Here is a 22648-nt window from a genome sequence, read left to right as displayed (position 1 = left end):
TGATGCCACCTCCAAGCTCGGTAATTGTGCCGCTCTGCGACAGTGATTCTAATAGCGATGCCTCCAATCTGCATGTCATACTGAATACCAGTATTTCACTAACCCAGCACACACCCTGAGTGTTACAGCAAGGCAAAGTGTTCTACACCCCAAATTGTTTTGTGGATGTGTCCAAATGATATTTAGAAACATTTCCTTCTTGCCCACCTGAAGTTTGGTGCAGAAGTAACCATAAATAGAAAATATAGAATCTCCCTGGCTATGTATGTATTGGATAATGTTTTTTTGGGTAAATAATTGAGGATTAGTAATGGTGTTAACTGCTAATTTGAACTTACCGTCAATGTTCCTTGCCCTTTGCCCTGGGCTTTGACAATGAACTCTTTGTTCAATCTGGTCTGTAAAGTACAATTGTACAATTAAATGTATATTATTCTGCAATTCTTAAACATTAACACAACTTAAAGCCTATATATACCAATGGCAAGTACATGGAATTGCTATACTTTCTTTTTTTTATATTTTTCATGCCCCAAAATCCACCTAGCCTAGAAAAGGTAGGGGCTCTATCACATGGCCACTTAAGGTCCAATGTTGACCCGTATGCCCATCTTAGAACATAGAAGATGTTGATTTTAGATTTAATATTGAGGAGTTCTTACAATTCTTACCTATTCTTGACAGAAACACCTGGCTTTGTATGACCACCTTAAAAAGACATCCCCACCATTTATGGAGTCTCTAAGACCCACGCCTTTTGTTAGAGGGGCATGTTAGGCTGCATTAGGGAGTAAAATGAATTGTTGCTCATGCAGCACTTTCCCTTTACTTCTTTTGGAGTGACTGTTTGTTCCACTGTTTCTGTAACTCCTATACAAGTGAATATAGAGAGCTGTGGACATTTTGACAGCCACCTTAGATGGTGGGTCAAGGAATTCTATTCTTGAAATAGATTTGGAACGCAGATGGGACCTGCATCTGTCAGACATTTATGACATGCACTGTGAATATGCCATACAGTAAGTGTCTAAGGTGAAAATATCCTTAACTACCAATATGCCTGTAGGAAATTCTTTACTACAAAACATTATTATGACCTCAGATAATAAGAGTACGGCACATCACACTATACCCTCCATATTCTCTTTCAAGATGCCGCCACAATACTGACCTCAGCAGAACGTGAAAGCAAAGCATTTTCCAGATTGATTCGGTACTTTATTGGAGCCTGCCTTTCTGGGAGACTGAGGGACACATCTAGATCAATCTCATTTAGAGCTGGGATGTCCATCTGATATTGAGCCAAGGCTTGGAACATCACAATGGTAGCCTACAGACATGAAGATTAAAGTACAGTGATGTTTTGGGCAATTTTATCAAAGTTAACATATAGTACACAAAAGACAAGAAGACAAGAAATAATACATAACATGAATGCCAAAGTCCAAGAAAAATGAAGTAGCCCCAGATCATTGGCATCACTTACTTGAGTGGACCCATAAACTGCTCCATAATATCTTTGATCATTTATCCATCGCACAATTGGACCAGTTAGATCATAAACCTTCAGGCGCAAGAGAGACAGAAGAGCGTAGGATGTGGCCTCAATGGTGATGAAACGGGAACTAGGCTCTTCCCATTTAACTTTGTCTTGTAAAAAAAAAAGAGAAGGTCAGTATTAGAAAAACAGGGTGAACATTTTACAAGTCCTTCTGTAGACTGATCTTAGGGGAATGGTGTTTTTCCTTGAGGAGACCACCAGCTGTTGTTGGGAGTATTATAGGCCAGGAAATTCTCCCTGGGAAAAAGGTAGGGAAATTAGCTCTCCTCTAGAAGGAAGAAAGCTGTCCGTGCCACAAGTTAGTATCCGAACCTGGTCATGTTTCATGGCTGTTTTATAATTTAGACATTGACTTACAGGCCAGCACTTTTAAATAGGTGGTCTTAAAAAAGGGTTTCCTGGCTGTTCTGGCCTGTTTGCAGCGGTCAGTGGGGAAAGCTGCAGGCAGAGACCTCTGGTGGCACCTTATCTCCCCACCTCTCTACCGAGCATCTGCTGTCATGGAAGTGTCAGGAGGTCAATATGCACATTGGATGACTGCTTGATCTTGCCAAAATAGAAGGTAAACCACTGCCAAATCGTTCTGGTGGCAGCTTTCCCAGAGAATGAAAGGATTGTCTACTTAAAATCCAACATGCCCAATTCTCAACATAATCTGTTTGGCAGGCCCCTATGTAAACTAGACAGTCATCAGGTCTCGACAAGTGGATAGATTTTGCCAAATTTTCACACATGTGTATGGAGAACTTTAGAGAGCCAGCTCTCTTCATCATGGAGAAGAGCAGATTTGCATATTGGTGGACTATAATAACTGAGAACAATGTCTTGGATAGGCCCACCATAGATAATGTATATGGCTACATCCATTTGCATGAAAAGTGAAGGTTATAAAAGACCAAATGTTTGTAAACTTTTTTTTCTCCCCTATAAGTAGACATAATACACGTGGACGTGTTTTCTTTATTCACTTTACTACTATTAGCATTTTGCTGAAAACTTTCTCCTTTTTATTGGGGGGGGGGGAGGGGGGAATTTAGTTCCTACAAAATATCTGTTGAGGTTCAGTACCTGTGGCTGCAGAAAGAAGCTTCTCTGGATGATCTATCGCCCCAGCTATAGCAAGAGCATATGAAGTAATAGCGATATCGTATGGTTTTTTGAGACCTGGAAATTGACCCAACAAGAAGCTGGTCCCCTTCTCAATACTGATCTTCAGGTTCTGTAATAAGTTATTGAAAATATGTTTTACATTAATGTGGGCATGTATTGGATTTGGATGCCTTTAATGGATAATGAAGGTAAGACTCACATTTACATGTGGAGTGCAGGTCTTTTCACTTTCCAGCATAGAAATGAGGACAAAGGCTGTAAGTGCAACGTCTTTTGAGACTCCTGTGATAGCTCCCTAGTTAAAAATAATGTAATTGAATAAGTAAATGTTAGGAGACATATTATAGGTCATTAAAGGCAAGTTGATTTGTAGAAAGTGTTCTGATGATACAGTACATACCACCATCTCCTGATGAATAACCGGGGCTTCTTCTTTGAACATTCCATCTGGTTTTTGTCTCTGAAGAATTAACCATTTGATTGCCCCACACAAAACATCGGTTTCAATATCCACCAGTGGTTGAGCTAATGCAAAAACTTTGGCTACGTAAGCTGTTAGCCTGGCCAGAAAAAAAGGATATTATTCAAATAGTAAATATTTCAAGCCTTAAATCCTAAACTTCAAATGTTATTTTTGCAAAATTTAGCAAAATGCACAGGATTTCAGTGAATTAGACAAGGCTGAAGACATCACCACCTGTTTACTGAGATGTTAAGAGCAGCCACTGCCATTCTTATGCCATTATTTTTGCCATATTCTTCAAATCGTACCCAAATGAAACCCAAGAGATTATTTTCTTTACAAATAAACAAACATCTAAGATGATTTTTTTTTCAATCTATGGATATGAACATTCATAAGTACCCTGCATCAACAGAGGTGGCACTCACCAAGTGCTGGCTGGCCTATCTTTGAAAGCTGCATAAGAATTTTCTGGTTTACGGAAGACAAGTTGCTGTACATAACCTGAACAAAAAAATAATAAAATCACTAACATAGTATGCATTAGGTAATCACACAATCATAGGCTCTTCATAACAAGTCTAAAATCTACTGTACACTTGTAAAAAAAAAAAGGAAAATTGGAAATTCAAAATGAAGACAGAGCATATCTGGGGGGACATTCAGCAGTGTGAACGTACACAGTGATGGCATATTGCTAGCATATGTCTACATATTATTAGATATTTATTAAAGGGGTACTCTGCTGCTCAGCGTTTGAAACAAACTGTTCTGAACGCTGGAGCCGGTGCCAGGAATTCGTTATGTCATAGCCCCGCCCCCTCAATGCAAGTCTATGGGAGGGGGCGTGGCAGCCGTCACGTCCCCTCCCATAGACATACATTGAGGGGGCGGGGTGTGATGTCATGAAGGGGAGGGGCTATGAAGTCACAAGCTCCTGGTGCCGGCTCCAGCGTTCGGAACAGTTTGTTCCAAATGCTGAACAGCGGAGTACCCCTTTAATTCTGAGATTGAAGGGACTACAGTACTAGTTTAATATTACATGCCCTTCATTGTTTTCCTTGAACAGTTGCTTCCTGGCCATTCAGGGGACTGCTGCTAGCCTCATTGGTTCTCAGGGTTGCTGGGGATCCCAGGGACTGAACCCAAAATTTTCATAAGGTATTAGGCATAAGAAGTATGCCTTTAGTTTACAACTTGGGAATGTGCCATTGATGGAAGATTCCTTCTATTGTCAATATTATTTCTCATAAAAAAAACAGGCCATTTCTATTTATTAAATATGCACTTGGAAAAACTTTTGACATGTCCTAGAGACATGTGAAAATTTCGATCGGTGGGGATATAATTGTTCATACCTCCACCGATCAGAAGAACAATAGTGTTGAGCGCGAATATTCAAAATTTGAATTTTTACCACGAATATCTGCACTTCGCGATTTTGCAAATATTTAGAATATAGCAATTTTTTTTTCTTTTCCTTCACAGTACACATCACAACAATGATGTGTACTGTGTAAAAAAAAAGTGATCATATTATTTACTGTGTGAGTCAGTGGGGAGCGCGAAGATTTTGTATACGCAAATATCCACGAATATTGGCACCTCCAGAAGACACTGATCCTTCCCTTCTTTTAGATGGAAGATATAATTGTGCATGCGCACTATGGGAATTTCATTACAAATTTTTGCATGGAAAAAAGGGAACGAACATAGTGAATATGCGTTTTTCGCGAATAAAGGATCAATATTCGTCCATGTGTTCGCAAAATATCGCGACTTCAACCCCTGCCGCTCATCACTAGAGAACAAGCCGGGAGAAGTTTGTGCTCAAAGAATTTCTCCCAACATTTTGTCATGATCGAGACACACTCTCAATGTAAGTCTATGGAGGATGTCTCGGTCATGTGAAAGAGAAGGCAGGAGTGAATGGCTGTGCAGTTTTCTCCTGGCTAGTTCTTTTGGTCGATGGAGTTCTAAACACTTAAACCTCCACCGATGAAAACTTTGAATATATATCTCTAGGACAAGTTCACTGGTACACTTTAAGTTATATAATGCCCTAAAACACTTGAAATGTGTACTTCTATTTCTACTATGGGGTTGAGAAGAAAAAAAAATGACAATGAAGAATGCTAAACTTAAAGTGAGTTTCTAATATGTAATACACATGTTGTATGCTTTTATTTTTTTCTTACCCTGCCTGATGTTCTTGAGGGCTTCATCTCTTCGGTTCAAACCAATTCTTTCCCACTGGTTGGTAGCATCAAGAAAAATGGTTGCAATTACACTGGGAGTCATGGTGATCATATTTTGTTCTCCACAACCACGGGGAACAACAATTAAAGGATTGAGATTTGAGCCGTCGACTGCATTCTCAACCAGTTGGCCGATTGGGTTTCCTGAATGGATTCATGAAATATTTTTTTAGACACCAGACATAGTCATTTATAATGGATAAATTACATTTAAGGTATAAAGACATATATATTTATTTTTTGCCAAAGAGAAACTAATGACCCCCCATTTACCAATTGCTTTAAAAGAAATTAAAACTTAAAAATTTAAACTTTTATTGAAATTATATACATTGGAAGTGTAGTGAAACATTTATCTGGAAACTAGGAGCTTTTATGGGATATTAATTTCAGACAGTTGTAGGAATTGTGTTGAATGGAATAAGAATTAATATGTATAAGGAGCCCACACTTGGGCTAGGGATTCAATCACCTTCCACCACTAGCCATTTTTTATACAAGTGGGCTACACATATTTATCAGGAATTGGATCAAAACAATAGAGCACTGCCTTCAACATGTTTTGCCATGACTTCAGCGTTGTCAAGGGTGAATGAGCTATGGCCCGGTATATACAGTCCCCTAATTAATATTTTAAGAAGCTCTCTCCTGAACTGCTTAAACCCTTTAAAATTGATATGGAGATTGAGGCTTACTTAAAGGGGTACTTTGGTGGAAAACATTTTTTTTTTAAATCAACTGGTGCCAGAAAGTTAAACAGATTTGTAAATTACTTCTATTAAAAAACTCTTTATCCTCCCAGCACTTTTTAGCAGCTGTATGCTACAGAGGAAATTCTATTCATTTTGAATTTCTTTTCTGTCTGATCACAGTGCTCTCTGCTGTCACCTGATGCTCGTATCAGGAACTGTCCAGAGCAGGAGAAAATCCTCATAGCAAACCTATGCTACTCTGGACAAATCCTGACACGGACAGAGGTGTTAGCAGAGAGCACTGTGGACAAGACAAAAAAGAAATTCAAAAAGCAAACAATTTCCTCTGTAGCATACAGCTGCTAAGAAGTACTGGAAGGATAAAGATTTTTTAATAGAAGTAATTTAGAAATCTGTTTAACTTTCTGGCACCAGTTCATTGAAAAAAAAAAAAAAATAAATAAAGTTTTCCACTGGAGTTACCCCTTTAACCTAATTTTTTTTGTGAATTTACTATAAATGTTTACTGTACGGCCAGAGAGTTAATTCAAAGTCTTCCTGGTATTCAGTTAAATAAACAGGTAAAGTTTATCCTACAATATATTTCAGTAGATTTTAACCAGTAGATCATGATGTATTTTGTAGATTTCAGAGAGGAGACCAGTGAAATCATGATGTATTTTGTAGATCTCAGAGAGGAGACCAGTAGATGTCTAATAGACTTCGGAGTGAAAGCCATGAGATATGATGTATCAGTAGACCGCAGAGTGGCAAAAAGTAGATTGTGATGTACTGGTAGATATCAAAGTAGTTGAAGATCTCCGAGTGGAAACCAGTAGACCATGATGTATCAGTAAATGTGGAGACAGATTATGATGTATAAAGGGATCTCAGCAAGGAGACCAGTAGATCATGAAGTATCAGTAAACCTCAGAATGGAGACCAGTGCATCACAGTATACTGGTAAAGAACAGAAAATCTTCATATTAGGCCACCAGAAGTGGGAAAACTGCCTCCTCATAATTTCATGTCTGAGTTTTAGTTTCAGTCCTTGCCTGTTGGGGCATCAAAAGGGCTTTTCAGTCTCATCCAATACTATTAGCTAATATGGGTGTCATACTCTCCCTTATGGCTAATACAAATGTTAACAAAAAAAAGTACAGGGCATAAGTAACTTGGTCATGGAAGATGAATGCATGGCTGTAGAAGAATGGGTGCCATAAGTATTATTATTTTTTTTTTTACCTTGAATAGTTACAAATGTTTCAACTTCCGTCTTAGGTACAATGTTTTTCTCATCCAGAGCAGACACTTTCTCTTCCTGAATACCATCTATTGGAAATAAACAACATATTACTACTTGGTTAGTTTTGTATTCATGGCTGAAAAATACAATATATCTACCATCTTCTGAAAGATTTCTAAGGTAGATTAGTGACTAAAGCTGACAACTGGCAGACTATATACAGTAATGTGGATATGGGCTTCCTGACTCTTCCCCAAAGCATATATCAGGGAAGAGAAGGATTTTTCACTTTGATTTCTCAGATAGAATCACTAGCTTATCCCTCTTTCCACTAAAAACATAAGCATACCCAATAAGCTGAGTGTGCTTGTGTAAGGGGGTGTATGTCTGGCCAGATTAAGTAAAATTATGTTATCATAGGTGGAATAAAAGATACGTAGAAGGAATAGTTATTTCTGAAACTACATCAAACATTATAAAATATTGGTCCAACTCAAATTCTCTTCATAAAGCTGAAATGTCGTCTACACGTGAGATTTTTAGATCACAAATGATTGATGCAAATTCTCTTGTTCTTTTCTAATATCCATTTTATTTTTTTTGCATATATATCCATATACTCAATGGTAACAGCATGTGAATTAAACATGCTAAACTTAAATTGTTATAGATAAACATGCACTGAATACTAAGTGTATAGCTTGGTCTAAGTTACAGTTTCACATAATACATTTGTATCCATTTTATAATCTCTTTATTTTATGTTGTAAAAAACATTCTATTGTTTTTCTTTTTTTTAAAGCAAATGATACATTTAAAGACAAGAAAGAGTTAGGTCTTACTTGACCCTAGAATAAAAGGTCATCAGTTCATTAAAGGGGTATTCCGGGCAAAACCATTTTGATAAGATGTCTGATCACGGGGGCCCACTTCTGAGACCCCCCGCGATCTCCCTGTAGCACCCGCATTCTATGCGGGGACTGCATCTCTAGTTTCGGAAACCTCCGGGTTTTTGGGACTGGGAACCTGATGTCATGCCACGCCCCTCCATTCGTGTCTATGGGAGGGGGCGTGACGGCCGTCACACCCCCTCCCATAGACATGAATGGAGGGGGCGTGGCGTGACGTCACGTCCCCAGTCCCAGAGGTTTCCGAAACTGGAGATTCAGCACCCACGTAGAATGCGGATGCTTCAGGGAGATCGCGGGAGGTCTCAGCAGCGGGCCCCCCTGTGATCAGACATCTTGTCCCCTATCCTTTGGATAGGGGATAAAATGTTTTTGCCCAGAATACCCCTTTAAGGAGGGGTGTCCCCCCATTAGTAGCTACTGTAGCTACAGAACTCCACTGTGATTTGGAGAATGAGAACCTGGGTCTCCCATCAGAATGGAGTGGTGGTCAGACATGCACACCATTGCTCCATTCACTCTCTGCCAATGATAGCCGAGTACAGCACATGCCTATCTCTGGTAGTTTCCAAAGAAAATTAAAGGAGCAGTAGTCACATGTGCGCACTACTGCTTCATTCTGACAGGAGATGTGGGTCACTGTTCTCAAGGGGCCCCAACAGATGGACTCCCCAGTGATCACTTATCCCCTATACTAAGGACTTCTAGTGGTGGGAAAACTCCTTTAAACTATACTTTATGGCAACCAATTTAAATTTCTCCGATGCAGCTAAAATAACAAAATCAAACAACTTTGCAAATAGTTTTCATTAGAGATACCTTACTATCTTATACATACAGCTCCAGTGCAGACCTATAAATTTCCATGGTAACAAACATTAAAACCCCTACATGTGGTCAGATCCAGTAGAAGATGGGTGATTTACAACTGCAAAAATGGGGCCTACCTTTCCCTTTGACCTGAGGTTCCAGTGTGACTTGTTTTACATTCTTTGTAATGCGAACACCTTCAGGCTGAAAAAACAAAAGGATATAAATAAATTGTGTTCTAGTAGAGGAGATGCAGAAAAGTTGTCAGGCCTGACTATATCCAATGACCTATTAGCAGAATTTTCAAGGCAACCTTTGAATATGAAGACTATATTATTCTCAATGATTGTAAATTCTGATCTCTATGGTTTGGTAATGATTGCGATTGGTACCCAATACCCTCTTCAAAAATGTAAAGCAGGGTATGTTGTTTGGTTGTTAAAGGGGTACTCCGCCCCTAGACATCTTATCCCCTATCCAAAGGATAGGGGATAAGATGTCAGATCACGGGGTTCCGCTGCTGGGGACCCCCGGGATCTTTGCTGCAGCACCCACCTGTACGGCTTCCGGCAACGCTGAAGGCTTCGGATCCCGACCACAATGGTGGAAGAGCGTGACGTCACGACTCCGCCCCGTGTGATGTCACGCCCCGCCCCCTCAATGCAAGTCTATGGGAGGGGGCTTGACGGACCTCCCATAGACTTGCATTGAGGGGGCAGGACGTGACATCACGCGGGGCGGAGTCGTGATGTCACGCTCTTCCGCCATTGTGGTCGGGATCCGAAGCCTCCAGGGTTGCCGGAAGCCGTACAGGTGGGTGCTGCAGCCGAGATCCTGGGGGTCCCAAGCAGCGGGACCCCCGCGATCTGACATCTTATCACCCATCCTATGGATAGGGGATAAGATGTCTAGGGGCAGAGTACCCCTTTAAATAATGAACATATTTATATTCATCATGTACCATTTTATGGTATTAGTGTAGAGGCTTATGGTAGCTTCTCTTTTTTATAGTTACTCACTGCCTGTACTTCTTTAGGTGTAAGTACTTTTCCATCTAGCCTCGACTAATAAAAATATTTTGAGCTGCACAATACCCAATTTTTCTTTTGATATTGAGAACTGCGTATATTACTTTCAGACTTTATACATCAGAATTTAAACTTTTGCCCATCACATTCTCCTGTAATGTAGGGTACAAAAGATGATTCCTGGTTACTTACCACAACCTTCAGTTTCTTTCTGATACCATCTGACAAAAACTGTCCGGAAACTGCAGCCTTCACCTCCACATCGTGATAACCCAGGCTCAATGGAACCAGAATGAAAGGAACAGCTATAGAAGATTGAGGTCTAATATCTACAATTTGACGGAATTTCGCCTTGGCCGTAGACAGGCTACAAAATTCTGGATTGTGAGTTAGCTCCACTCGTACCTAAGATGAAGACATTAAAAGGTAAAACATTATGGAAAGGAAAATGGGAATGGAGTAACTGTCCATGTAGAACATTTGGGAAATATTTAACTATGAAGAATATAAACAATCAGCCCAGGTCACATGAATTTGTGTAGAATTTTTTTACTTAATGCTGGTAAAACATTAAGAGCCAATTGGATGAAGTTTTGACCATTCTGAACTATTACAAGAAATTGACTTATTACAGTTATGAATTGTTTACATAGCTGTGGCACCCTTAGAAGACATCTCTTACCTTGATCTTGTCATTGCCATAGTTATAAAGTACAGCTCGAACTTCCACCTGCTCATTTCTCACCACGGAATATGGGAGCTTCAGGTCAATAAAGAAGTCCTTTAATACCTGGATTTCATAAGGCTTGGCTACACAAATACCTGTGTACAGGACAGAAATTCTGTTAATATCTCAATGTATAAATTAGACTGTGTTGAGGTAGTCATGCACATTAAAGGGGAACTGCGGTGGAAACAAGTAGAAAACAAATGTTTTCAAATCAACTGGTGCCGGAAAGTTAAACAGATTTGTAAATTACTTCTATTAAAAAATCTTAATCCTTTCAGTACTTATGAGCTTCTGAAGTTAAGGTTGTTCTTTTCTGTCTAAGTGCTCTCTGAAGACACGTGTCTCGGGAACCGCCCAGTTTAGAAGCAAATCCCCATAGCAAACCTCTTCTAAACTGGGCGGCTCCCAAGACACATGTCATCAGAGAGCACTTAGACAGAAAAGAACAACCTTAACTTCAGAAGCTCATAAGTACTGAAAGGATTAATATTTTTTAATAGAAGTAATTTACAAATCTGTTTAACTTTCTGGAGCCAGTTGATATATATAAAAACATTTTTTTTCCTGGATAACCCCTTTAATGCTTCCAGTACTTATCAGCTGCTGTATACTACAGAGAAATTGGTGAATTTATTTTCTGTCTGACAACAGTGCTCTCTGCTGACACCTCTGTCTGTGTCAAGAACTGTCCAGATAAGAAGCAAATCCCCATAGAAATCCTTTCCTGCTCTGGACAGTTCCTGACACGGACAGAGGTGTCAGCAAAGAGCACACATTTCTCTGTAGTATATCTGTAGTACACAGCAGCTGATAAGTACTAGAAGGGTTAAGATTTTTAAATAGAAGTGATTTACAAATCTGTTTAACTTTCTTGCACCAGTTGATTTGATTTTTTTTTTCCCCACTGGAGTTCCCCTTTAAGTTATTATCCAATGTATGGGCACCTTCAGAATCTTCCCCCGATAGATAAAGTCAGGAGAAATAAAAAAAAGGACAGTATGATTTCTACATGACCCTCTTGTTTATTTTAAAGCTTGACGTTCCTTCTGAGAAGCTTATCTTCTCCTCTTCACTGAAAACTAAGGCAGACCTGGCAGAGCTGATCATGCATGTGTACAGGGAATTAGGAGAGATAGCTTTAGGCCAGGGCTGAAGCCATCTATAGGAAAAGTAGGCACCGGCCTATAGCGCTCTCCTTATGGGGGCGCCACCCGCTTGCTTAGGAGGTAGTTGTTGGATGGGGGCATAGAGGAGGAGCATGGAGAATTACAGAGGGGATTGGAGGGTTAGAGGAGGAGAAAAGGTGTGGAGGAGAAGGGGGCAAAGGGGCTAAAGGGGGACTCAGGGGTCTGAAGGAGGAGGAGAAACATGGGTCTGGAGGAGGACTAAGGTGTCTGGGGGGACATAGACCATGTCCCCACTGCAGATTTTGTTTTCAATGAGATTGTTCTGCTCTCTGCACACTTGGGAATCACCACAGCGGAATCCTGCTGGAGGAATGGATGTTTGCCCGAAGAATGAACATAGAAATTCTTTGGGCAGAATTCTGCCAGACTGCAAGCCCTTAGGGATCTAAAGGAGGAGGAGAAAGACGGGTTTGGGGGTGGACAGTTGGACTTAAAACAGCATATGGCAGTATTATTTTCAGGAGGCATGTTGTCTGACAGGGTTATATTTAGGCTGCATAGTGTGTGGCAGGTTTATAATAATTATTGTTGTTATGATTCGGCTAGCTGGATGTGGATCCTCTGTGTCAGCGAGGGATTGGCGTGGACCGTGTCGGTGGACCAATTCTAGGTTGCTACTGGTTTTCACCAGAGCCCGCCGCAAAGCGGGATGGTCTTGCTGCGGCGGTAGCAACCAGGTCGTATCCACCGGCAACGGCTCAACCTCACTGACTGCTGAGAAGGCGTGGGACAGAAGGATTAGGCAGAGGCAAGGTCAGACGTAGCAGAAGGTCGGGGCAGGCAGCAAGGTTCGTAGTCAAAGAGGATAGCAGGAGATCTGGAACACAGGCTTTGGACAACACTAAACGCTTTCACTGGCACAAGGCAACAAGATCCGGCAAGGAAGTGCAGGGGAAGTGAGGTAATATGGACAGGGAGCAGGTGGAAGCTAATTAGGCTGATTGGGCCAGGCACCAATCATTGGTGCACTGGCCCTTTAAATCTTAGAGAGCTGGCGCGCGCGCGCCCTAAGGAGCGGAGCCGCGCGCCAGGACATGACAGCCGGGGGCCGGGACAGGTGAGTGACTTGGGATGCGATTCGCGAGCGGGCGCGTCCCGCTATGCGAATCGCATCCCCGCCGGCAGTGTCAGTGCAGCGCTCCCGGTCAGCGGGTCTGATCGGGGCGCTGCAGAGAGAGGAACGCCGCGAGCGCTCCGAGGAGGAGCAGGGACCCGGAGCGCTCGGCGTAACAATTGTCTTCATATAGAGGATGAAGATCTGCTAAACAAAGATGGAGAGAAGATGGAAATGGAAGAAGTCACAGCACCTCGAACAGATGGAGAAGAAAAGGAAAGACAGAAGACGTTTCCTGTGAGTCACTTTATATCATTGTGTATTCTGACTGTCCCAATCATGCTGGAGTCACTTGTAAGTTCTGCAGTGATGATGGACAAAACTGTACCCCAAACTGTGGCTCTCCAGCTGTTACAAAACTACATCTTCTATCACGCCTGAAATCTGGCATGCTGTGCCAGAAACTGGAGCACGTACTAGTGCACATTACATTGGGTTGTGTTTTTATACATTGTGCTGTGTTTTTATATATTATACTGTATTCTCATAGGTTATATTGTGTTCTCATATGTTGCACCATGTTCTCACACATTATATATATGAAAGTGGGCCCCAGCAGGGGTGGAACCACCTAAAGGCTATATAAGGGGCGGCAAAATGAGGTTCTGCCTAGGGTGGCAAAAAGGTTTCTTTATTGTCCAATACACTTACATGCGTTTCGAGGCTTCTTGCCACTTTTTCAATAAGACATAGGCTTGAAGCCTATGTCTTATTGAAAAAGAGGCAAGAAGCCTCGAAACGCGTTTAAGTGTATTGGGCAATAAAGAAACCTTTTTACCATACGCTCCTGTCATCTCTACACGGTACGCGCCGAAGATCCCGGACCTTTTCCACCATATTATGAACAGTAATGGCTATAATTTGGTGCAATAGTTTTTAACTGAATATACCACGGTTGTGACTGCAAGCTATAAGGAATACAATTGTACATATTTTTCTAAAGTAAATTTCCATATTGCTTTATCATTCAAACCTGTGAATATATTATAGCTTTGTGTTTTAATATGGTCAAAAAACACCACAGAAACACCAGGACCTGATCCTCTTTCTAGAACACATTTTTCAGGTTAGTACCTTTATTTTGAGAGAGACTCACAGCCAGGACCTCCCAGGTAGTGATGGAATCCTTCAAGAAGAGGTTGAGAACCTTGGTCGAAATCCTAAAGAGATGGAAAACTAGTCAGTAATGAAGATCTATAAATCACCATATAATATTTGTCATATTAAGACGCTAAAAAGTTACAATCTTTGGCTCACATTTATTAATAATAATGTATAATTCTAAGACAGTGGAAAATGTGTCTTTAAATGTGCCAGATTTATCACAAGGTCAGAGGTTGATTCATAAATCTGTAGACTGTCTCGTTTTAGTTAGCACTTTTTGGCTAAGTTTTGAATAATGTATTCTTTATTTTCTTTAGGTCATAACAATTCTCCAAATTTTTTGTGCATACCATGACAATTTAGACCACTCCGCTCTTCACCCACGCCATGCACATTTTCTGACAAGCCCCTCCCCCTTGTTTCTGGGTTTGTTATTTTTGTGCATTTTGCTTAAGAGTTGGTCCCATTCCTTATGCCATTGATTGGTAAGAACCTGCAAGGGTTCCACAAGCTAACAGCATTATTTTTTTTTAGCAAACTATAGAGAGTTGAGAATTGACCCAACTGGACACTATAAAGCAGTGACATTTTATGGGACCTTCTTTTCTTCCATTTGCCCCATCTTACCAAAACGGATTATACCATCTCAAGATATTTTCATTGATGGGGGGGATGGGGGATGGGGGTGGGGGGGTTGACTGCTGAGACCCCACCAATCCTGACAATGAGGTAGGCCAGAGGTGGGCACTGCACATGTGCTGCCAGAATTTTGTTCATTCTCTGAAATCCCTGAACTCAGAAATGTTTGTTAGGCTAATAGAGAATGAATAGGACAGTGGCAGATTATGCCTTGTGTTGGCCATTCATTCAGAATTTTTTTTATCCCTGTTCTTGGGATCAGTAGATGTCCCAGAGGTCAGACCCTTGCCAAACAGCTTGTTATCCCCTACCATATTAAAAAGGAATTACATCTAAAGATGAGAATACCCCCTTTAATTCACATATGTAGAAAAATACTATATAAATAGGTTTTCCAGCCATATATTTTTATTTAAAAAGGGGTAGAATCAGTGTTGTTCCAACACTCACTGCTGATCCCTACTTCTTGTCCTCTCAACACATGCAATGGAAGTAAATGCCCACTTAAAGGGGTATTCCAGGATTTTTTTTCTATTTGACTATGCTGCAGGGGCTGTAAAGTTAGTGTAGTTCATAATATAGTGTCTGTACCTGTGTGTGACGGTTTTCTCACAATTCTTATGTGATTTTCACCCCAATATTTATTTTTAACAGCATACAAAATGACTGTTGTCTCAGATTTTTCCCAGGTTGCAATGTGGCCAAGACCTGACTCACTAGTCAGCTGATGACAGGGAGCCTGTCTGCTTCAATGGGTGGAGGGATCGTTGGTGGGAGAGAGATCAATCAGTAATTAAGGCAACAGCTGTAGGCACCCTGATTGAAAACCAAAGGTCTTTTGAATGGATGCAGCTCATTTATGTTTCAATGGGTGGGGTGGCTGATGTGTGGGAGGGATGAAAATGGAATTATGGGATTTGTAGGCAAAAAAAGAAAACTCAAACAGGAAATACAAGTTCACAGATTTCACAACATAGCCATTTAGCCCCAAGACAAGTGCAGATCCTCCCTAAGCATGTCCATTATTGTCTGCCAGGTATGTACTAAAATCACCTTATGGTTGAGAACCCCTTTAACTAATTATTGGTCACATAGGTTACCCATCTCAGTCTGTGGGAAGTGGGAATTTCCTGCTTATTAAGGGGGAACCAGTAAGTGGAGATTCACAGGGACCCGGTCAGCATTGGAACTGCACTGGAGGGGTTGGGAAGGTGAGTATTGTTTGTTTTATTTTTTCACCTCATCTGTCCATTTGAAAAAACAGAATTGTAAAACATACCCGTTATTATCAGGTCTCTCATTCATTTGTTCTATTTTCCAAAACCATGACTGAGGAAACTCTGATCTTGAAACAATATCAGCATCCGGGAGATATTCATCGTCATCATCACCTGCAGAATAAAACACGCCATGTTTATATCTGTACATTTTCCCCTACAGTGCAGTCTACCGACATGAAGAGGTTTGACACCTGTGGTTAAACCAGGAGTAAGAAATAGAGATATGTTTTTTCCATGGCTTTAAAATTTCCGAAAAATGTATATCTCTAGAAGGAGCAATAAGAACCAATGAGGATAAAGCAAAGTAAAAAAAGAGCAAAAAAAGCTCTTCCTCTAAGCTCTTAGGGGACATTAATAAAAGACAGATTGGCTGCAAAATTTGGGGAGACGAAAATCAGCTCCGTTCATCTGGTTGGGGTTATTGTGGTGCCAAACACATGTATTTCTGCAATGTGTGAATGTTCCCTTTATAGTGGATAAAGTATATAAGTATTTTCCAGATCCCACCGTGTTCCCACTTCTCACTTCTGCCATCCGTGTCGATTTCTTTTAGACCCCTCTCCTCCTTCCGCTTTCGTTCGATGTAATTGCAGCAGTCCAAGAAAGCATCCACACATTCTTTGCCTTCCAAGATGTTTTTTGCTCGTTTTTCACAGCTGTGACCCATTGGATTGTCATGCATGCCATCCGTGCAGCATGTCCTCACTGACCCACTGTACTTGGAGGCTGAAAAATAAGTTTTCATTGATAAACATAAATCCAAAGCCACATTCACACACGTAAGGAGAAGATTCCATGTCTAAGATGAAGCAATACTACCAACATACTACCAATATAAAACCCAAGATCAGAGAATGAGAGGGGAAGCCCAAGTGCTCAAAGACATTTTTCTTTACCTAGTATTACAGAGGTTTACTAAAGATTGCAGTGTTTTCCCCCTGCGAGCTAGTACCCAGGAAATCAGACCATTGGTTATGTCTCCAAATCACCCTCTCCCACTATGCAATGTCATTTTTTAAAACTGTATAGACAAGAGCAAACTGTATAGAAAAGAGTATAACAACAATATAAGTTACTGACGATTTAAGCAGAGTCTCAAAGTGTACCAGTGTAACATTATATGTATCTTTTTAATATACATTGGTAAAAAAAATGTGTATATTTTTGGGTGAAAAAATGCTGTTTCTGCAGCTATTGCCTGTGTGTCTCTGCGAGGAGTCCAAATACAGGAAGTGAGGACAGGACAAGAAGGACTCTGTGCAGGCTCCTGGCTTGTCAATCATCCTCATGTGTGAGTCCATAGCATGTCACATAGCCTCAGTGCACAGAGCCCTGCTTGTCCCCCCTCACTTCCTGTATTTGGACTCCTCATAGAGACACACAGACAATAGCTTTATGGAAAAAATATACATATTTTTATAACCAATGTATATTACAAATATACATATAATGGTATTATCTATATTATATAAAAAGTTTTTGTTGATGACAGGTACACTTTAAATTAACTAAGTCTATGTTCACATTGCGGTTGTGCTCTGTCCCATTCTGGGTTCAAAACAGGGTGATGCACAATTGACTCCACCGGGTCTCGACGGATTCCATTTACTTGAACTGGGTCTTTTGGAGATCCGGTAGTTTACAGTAGAAAAAAAATAGTACATGCACTATTTTTTTCTCTGCTAAACTCTTGTCGTTGCAACAGAATTGCAGATGGAACTCCATATAGCAGAGCCTGATGGCTATGTGAAAGAGGCCTAACTGTATGATCACTTCCCACTGCGCTTCATCTCACCATAGGTAGTTTTCTGTTCAATAAGTTGTGCAGAGGAGCGGCGCCTCCTAGCAGCACGGACTTCACATTGTGGTTCTGATGAGAAAAAAAACAAAAATAATTAAAAAATACAGACAATGTCTCCGCAGATATTGGTCATCGGTCATCATGTCTAAAAGGATGATCAGTGGAAATAGTTAAAACTGACCATTTCTAATATGTATGGCCAGATTCCTTTTCATGCCTCTCCCTTCATTAAGGTGCATTGCAAGGTGATTGGCCAAGACATGAAACGTATACACCGGCATGCTGTCAAAATTGGAAGTCAACTTTGCTTGTGCTGCATCAGTACTCTCCAGTTTTCTGGAATGTGATACCCAGAACCATCATACTCATTCCTAACATCCACAGCTTTAAGTGTGCCCTAAAACACATCCATTTAGGCAGGCTTATAACATTACAACATTCCCTGAATGGTTGCCCATACACACACAAACACCTTCCATTCAACAGAGTCTGACTATGCTTCACACGCCTGGTATCTGAACACGGAAGGATCCATCTGTATGTGCACTACCCAATTCGTATATCGGACAAGATACAAATAAAGCACTTTCTGCCTTTTATCTCAACCCCATTCCTCATAGATTGTAAAAGAATAGGACCCTCACTCGTTTTGTTTAAATAATTAATGTGTAAGTCAGTAATGTCTGATGTCTGTTTATGGATCCCCAGAGTTGTAAAGTGCTGTGGTGCTATATAAATACGTTTTATTATTACTGCTATTAATGAAAGGTGCTGTGCATGGACAGCCATTAGCCTTAGTCATTAGACAATCATTAGTTATTTTCTGAACATATACATGTTTTGACAAAGAGTCGATGAGTTGCCCCTCTTTTACATCTAACGTCTTTAAAATCAAATTTTTAAGATTTATTTTTTGATCCTTCCCTCCCCTATTCTTTTTTTTTTTTACACTCATATTATCACAGCTTCTTCCATACCTCTCCTCTACTCTACTACCAGGTCTTTATCAGGGCATTTATTTCCTCTCCACTTCTCTTGTTAGCTCTTTCTTTTTTCTTTTTCAACACTTCTCACTTGTGTCTTCCATCATATTTTCAGACAGCTTCTCCCATACTCATCACTCCCTCATATTCTCTAATTCTTGGCTTTTCCCATACTGTTCCTTTCTTACACTCATCACACATCATATTCTCTCCAACATGGCTTTACCCACACCTCTCCCCTGCCCTACTCATCATCACTCCTATCTCCTTTGGGACTCCTATTATGCCTAAATGCGTTCATTTCTATTCCACAGGTCCCTTGAAAGTCTTCTATTTCACAAACCTTAAAATTGAATCTGAATGGACATCTCTTCAGTAGAATAAATCACATCATTATTTCTTCCTAACAAGAGAAGGCCTTTGTACCTGATCTCTGTTGGGTTGATATTTGGAAACTTGACTGCAGGGCCAAACCAGCATCATAGAACACCCCCATATTATTGGAACCACTTCCAGATGTGCAGCCAATGTCTGATTTCTCCACAGAGTCCCACACCTAAAAAAGGTAAGACGGACATGGATATAGTTGATGTACTTGCATTTTCATATAGTGACTATTTCAAATGTGGTTTACATAAAACTCCTTACCTTCTTTTGGGACATCTTAAATTTGCTGTTCAACACATAGACACCTTTATCTACGGCCACCAGTCCCACATAGGCCTTGTGATCTGCTTGCAGTTTTAACCTCATAGCGGAACCAGGGCTTTGTGCTTTGTTGTCTCTTTCTGAGTTGCCCGTCACCAACAACTGTTTCGAGGTATAAATAGGTATGTTAGCAATCACTCTTCTCTCTATGACATAGGAACATTTTAAACTACATTCCACGGACAGCTTGTAATGTAGGTAAACATGGATGTTATATCGGCCTGTGTAAAACAACCCTTCTGCTTCAGGATCTTTGAAGGTTTAAAGTTCCATGGTACTCAGTGGTGCTGCCACATTTCATTATATTGACTAATGTAATGGACTATTTGTCAACTTTCACCTGGATGGAGGAAATTACAAGTAGGTCATTGTGCCTAAGTCTAGTTAGAAAGCTTTTAATGTGGCGCCAGTATGTGTGTCACCACATTGGAGGGAAAACATGTAAAAGTGGATAAGGCTGGGCGGCCAATTTTAAGTGCATGTTTCTTTACCTGCATGTTATATTTGAACAGCCTGTTCTTGATCTGCATGTAAGGAACAGATTGAAACTTGCCATTGCTTGAGATGACATCTGTTGGAATGGCTGCTGGAGTATACCATTCATCAGCAGGGTGGTGAGAGTGATGTTAGGGCTGTGAAAATGCTACTGTGCATGTTATTCACATGACCATTGGAGTTGTAAGGCATACCATAGGGGTTACCTAAAAATGCCTATGGTGTTGTGTAAAGATGGTGAGCTTACCAGGTGTTTGGACCATTTTTGAGTTAGTGCAGTTGAGCCTTAGCTGCAGGGCTAGATAGTCTTTTGGGGCATGGTATTGCAGAGGTGGAGGAGGCTGAGTGTATTGTCAGTATGTTGGAGGGTCATTTTGTGTAGATGTAAGGCTGAAGGAAGCCAAAACTTAGTTGTTGTCAACATAAATACAAACTTGGTGGGAATGGTCACTGGGACCTAGAGTAATTATGTGCAGGTGGCTTGTTGGGCAAGGAAGTGGGTGTGCTGAGGCCATAAGTGTATCTAGTGAATTGAGCGTAAGTCAAGTGGAGGTAGTAGAGGGAAATAGTAGGAGGATAAATCAGTGTCGGGCAGTGATTCCTATTCTGTTTAGTTCTTTTCAATTAGATGCAGTTTGGAGTCTCTTTAAAGTAACAAAAAGCTGTGGTGCTACCTAATGAGTTGTAACCATTAAGCTTTGTACTCACTTGTAATTTTAAACCACAAAGCTTATTGTACCAGTTGAAATATTGAGCACCACCTTACACGCTAGTGTATATAAGCCCCTGGCATTCTTCTTCACTACCTCGCATCTCTTATCTCTACTACTTTATAACATCACACAACTTTGATTCTTCTAAATAAGGTGCCTTACCGTTCCCATGCATGAGTCCTTTACATCCACCCAGATAGAATCCGAAACAATCTCATTTCCAACAATGTAATATGCGATTAAACGAAAGGATGGAATGAATTCTTCATTGATGGGGAGAGACATGGTAACCAAAGCCTGGCCCTGCAACCGAGGTTGTCTGTCTGCTTTCAGTATCCTGCCCTTGTTCATGATCTAAAAATGGGTGAAGATTGAAAACAAAATTGATCCAACTGATTGTAACAGCCATGTAGTCATAAGAGTTACGATACAGTAGTTACTGCATAGCACAAATGGTTATGATAGGATACTATGCATTGTCAGAACCCAGGATCCTTTCCAATTCTACAATCTCTGTCAAAACTGAACACTAATATACTGTATATATACACTATACAATACTGAAGACTAATATACTCATAGATATTCCTAAGATTTCACTATGAACACAACAAAGTTGTAATGGGAAATGTAGAAACTGTTTACCACATAGGTGAAGTGTTGTATCTGGTTCTGAACAGCAGCGTTGCTATTACGAATATTAAAGTTTATGGCAAGATTGTCTCCAGGTTTGACCTCTGAGGCGGTGATACCAATGTGCAGGTAATTTCCACCCGACTGATAGGCATTGGCTGTCATAGTTGCAGTTGCTTGATGAGCATCAAATATTGGAGGAAATTTGGTTTTTACCTGTAATACAAAAAATGAGAAGAATACAGCGTCAATTTGAGTCAACAACTGAAAACAGAATTATTGATAAAAAGAGGGTGGAACGGTGTTCGCTGTCTTTATTTAAGATTCATCATGAAGCTTATCTTGAGGAACATGGCGAAGTGTTGGTGGATTTTGCTTCAAAATTCAAATGTCAGTTTTGTCAACCCATTTTCCACTAAATAAATGATCACTAGATACCAATCAATGTGACACTAACCTACAGGACCTCTAAAACTGAGGACTTTCATGTAATAGGTCCTCAAACAACCATCATCAAGTCTTTGGACAATCCTTTTTCGTTAGAAGCTCTCTCCACATTAAGTGGATCACATGGGGGGGGGGGGGGGACATTTATCAATGTTTGCTTATGTATTCCTTTTTTTAGTTGTTTTTCTCTTACAATTTTTTTGCTTATGTGCGACTTATTTATCAACTGCTTTCAGCCTGTTGATACATTTCTTTCACATAAGCAATCTTTCTTTTTTTGCTTTGGTAGTGGCTTTTTCTGCTCCAGGTCTGAGCTGGAGTAAATTTTGTAGGTTTTTCCATGTAATGCGACTTTCGCACTTGATAAATCTCTGACCACTGCAAGTCAAAAATCACTTTTTGCTTTGGTAAGCAAGATTTTTATTTTTTGCTTAGGGCAAAAAGTCGCAGAAAAAAAGAGAGTAGTCGCACGTGCGACTTTTTTGCGACAATTTTAAGCAAAAAAAAACCTTCTAAATGCTTTGATAAATGTCCCCCATGTTGATCTGCTGTAAACTATAAGAGAGATTGGCAGCAAGTGTTTAAATCCCCTGCAGCACCACGGCAGGAGAAATGAAGCATTGCACAATACCTATTGTGATATCCATGTTATGCATGGATGGCTGGAGTCTTTCAGAGTGTTTTCCACCCATTTAAGCGACTGTTCACTCCGGTTATATATATATATATATATATATA

General features: G+C 40.4%; 1 protein-coding gene across 1 annotated transcript in view; it reads right to left on the bottom strand.

The window, feature by feature from the left end:
- Positions 1-22648, bottom strand: part of C3 (complement C3) — a 58170-nt gene that overhangs the window by 17107 nt on the left and 18415 nt on the right. Inside the window, exons 13-32 of the mRNA XM_056570229.1 lie at positions 21476-21679; positions 20993-21184; positions 19563-19724; positions 19341-19470; positions 17926-18000; positions 16656-16856; positions 16130-16241; positions 14182-14267; positions 10759-10898; positions 10269-10481; positions 9186-9252; positions 7330-7416; positions 5333-5536; positions 3563-3638; positions 3072-3231; positions 2871-2966; positions 2630-2780; positions 1487-1650; positions 1172-1330; positions 339-398 (exon numbers count right to left, since the gene is read on the bottom strand). Of these exons, the coding sequence (XP_056426204.1) occupies positions 339-398; positions 1172-1330; positions 1487-1650; positions 2630-2780; positions 2871-2966; positions 3072-3231; positions 3563-3638; positions 5333-5536; positions 7330-7416; positions 9186-9252; positions 10269-10481; positions 10759-10898; positions 14182-14267; positions 16130-16241; positions 16656-16856; positions 17926-18000; positions 19341-19470; positions 19563-19724; positions 20993-21184; positions 21476-21679 (2739 nt within the window). The remainder of the gene's footprint in view (positions 1-338; positions 399-1171; positions 1331-1486; positions 1651-2629; positions 2781-2870; positions 2967-3071; positions 3232-3562; positions 3639-5332; positions 5537-7329; positions 7417-9185; positions 9253-10268; positions 10482-10758; positions 10899-14181; positions 14268-16129; positions 16242-16655; positions 16857-17925; positions 18001-19340; positions 19471-19562; positions 19725-20992; positions 21185-21475; positions 21680-22648) is intronic.

The sequence above is a fragment of the Hyla sarda genome, chromosome 4 (genome assembly GCF_029499605.1).
Source record: "Hyla sarda isolate aHylSar1 chromosome 4, aHylSar1.hap1, whole genome shotgun sequence".
In the NCBI taxonomy this organism is placed as follows: domain Eukaryota; kingdom Metazoa; phylum Chordata; class Amphibia; order Anura; family Hylidae; genus Hyla; species Hyla sarda.
Note: the sequence above shows the minus strand (reverse complement) of the source record. Positions and strands in the feature narration are given on the sequence as shown.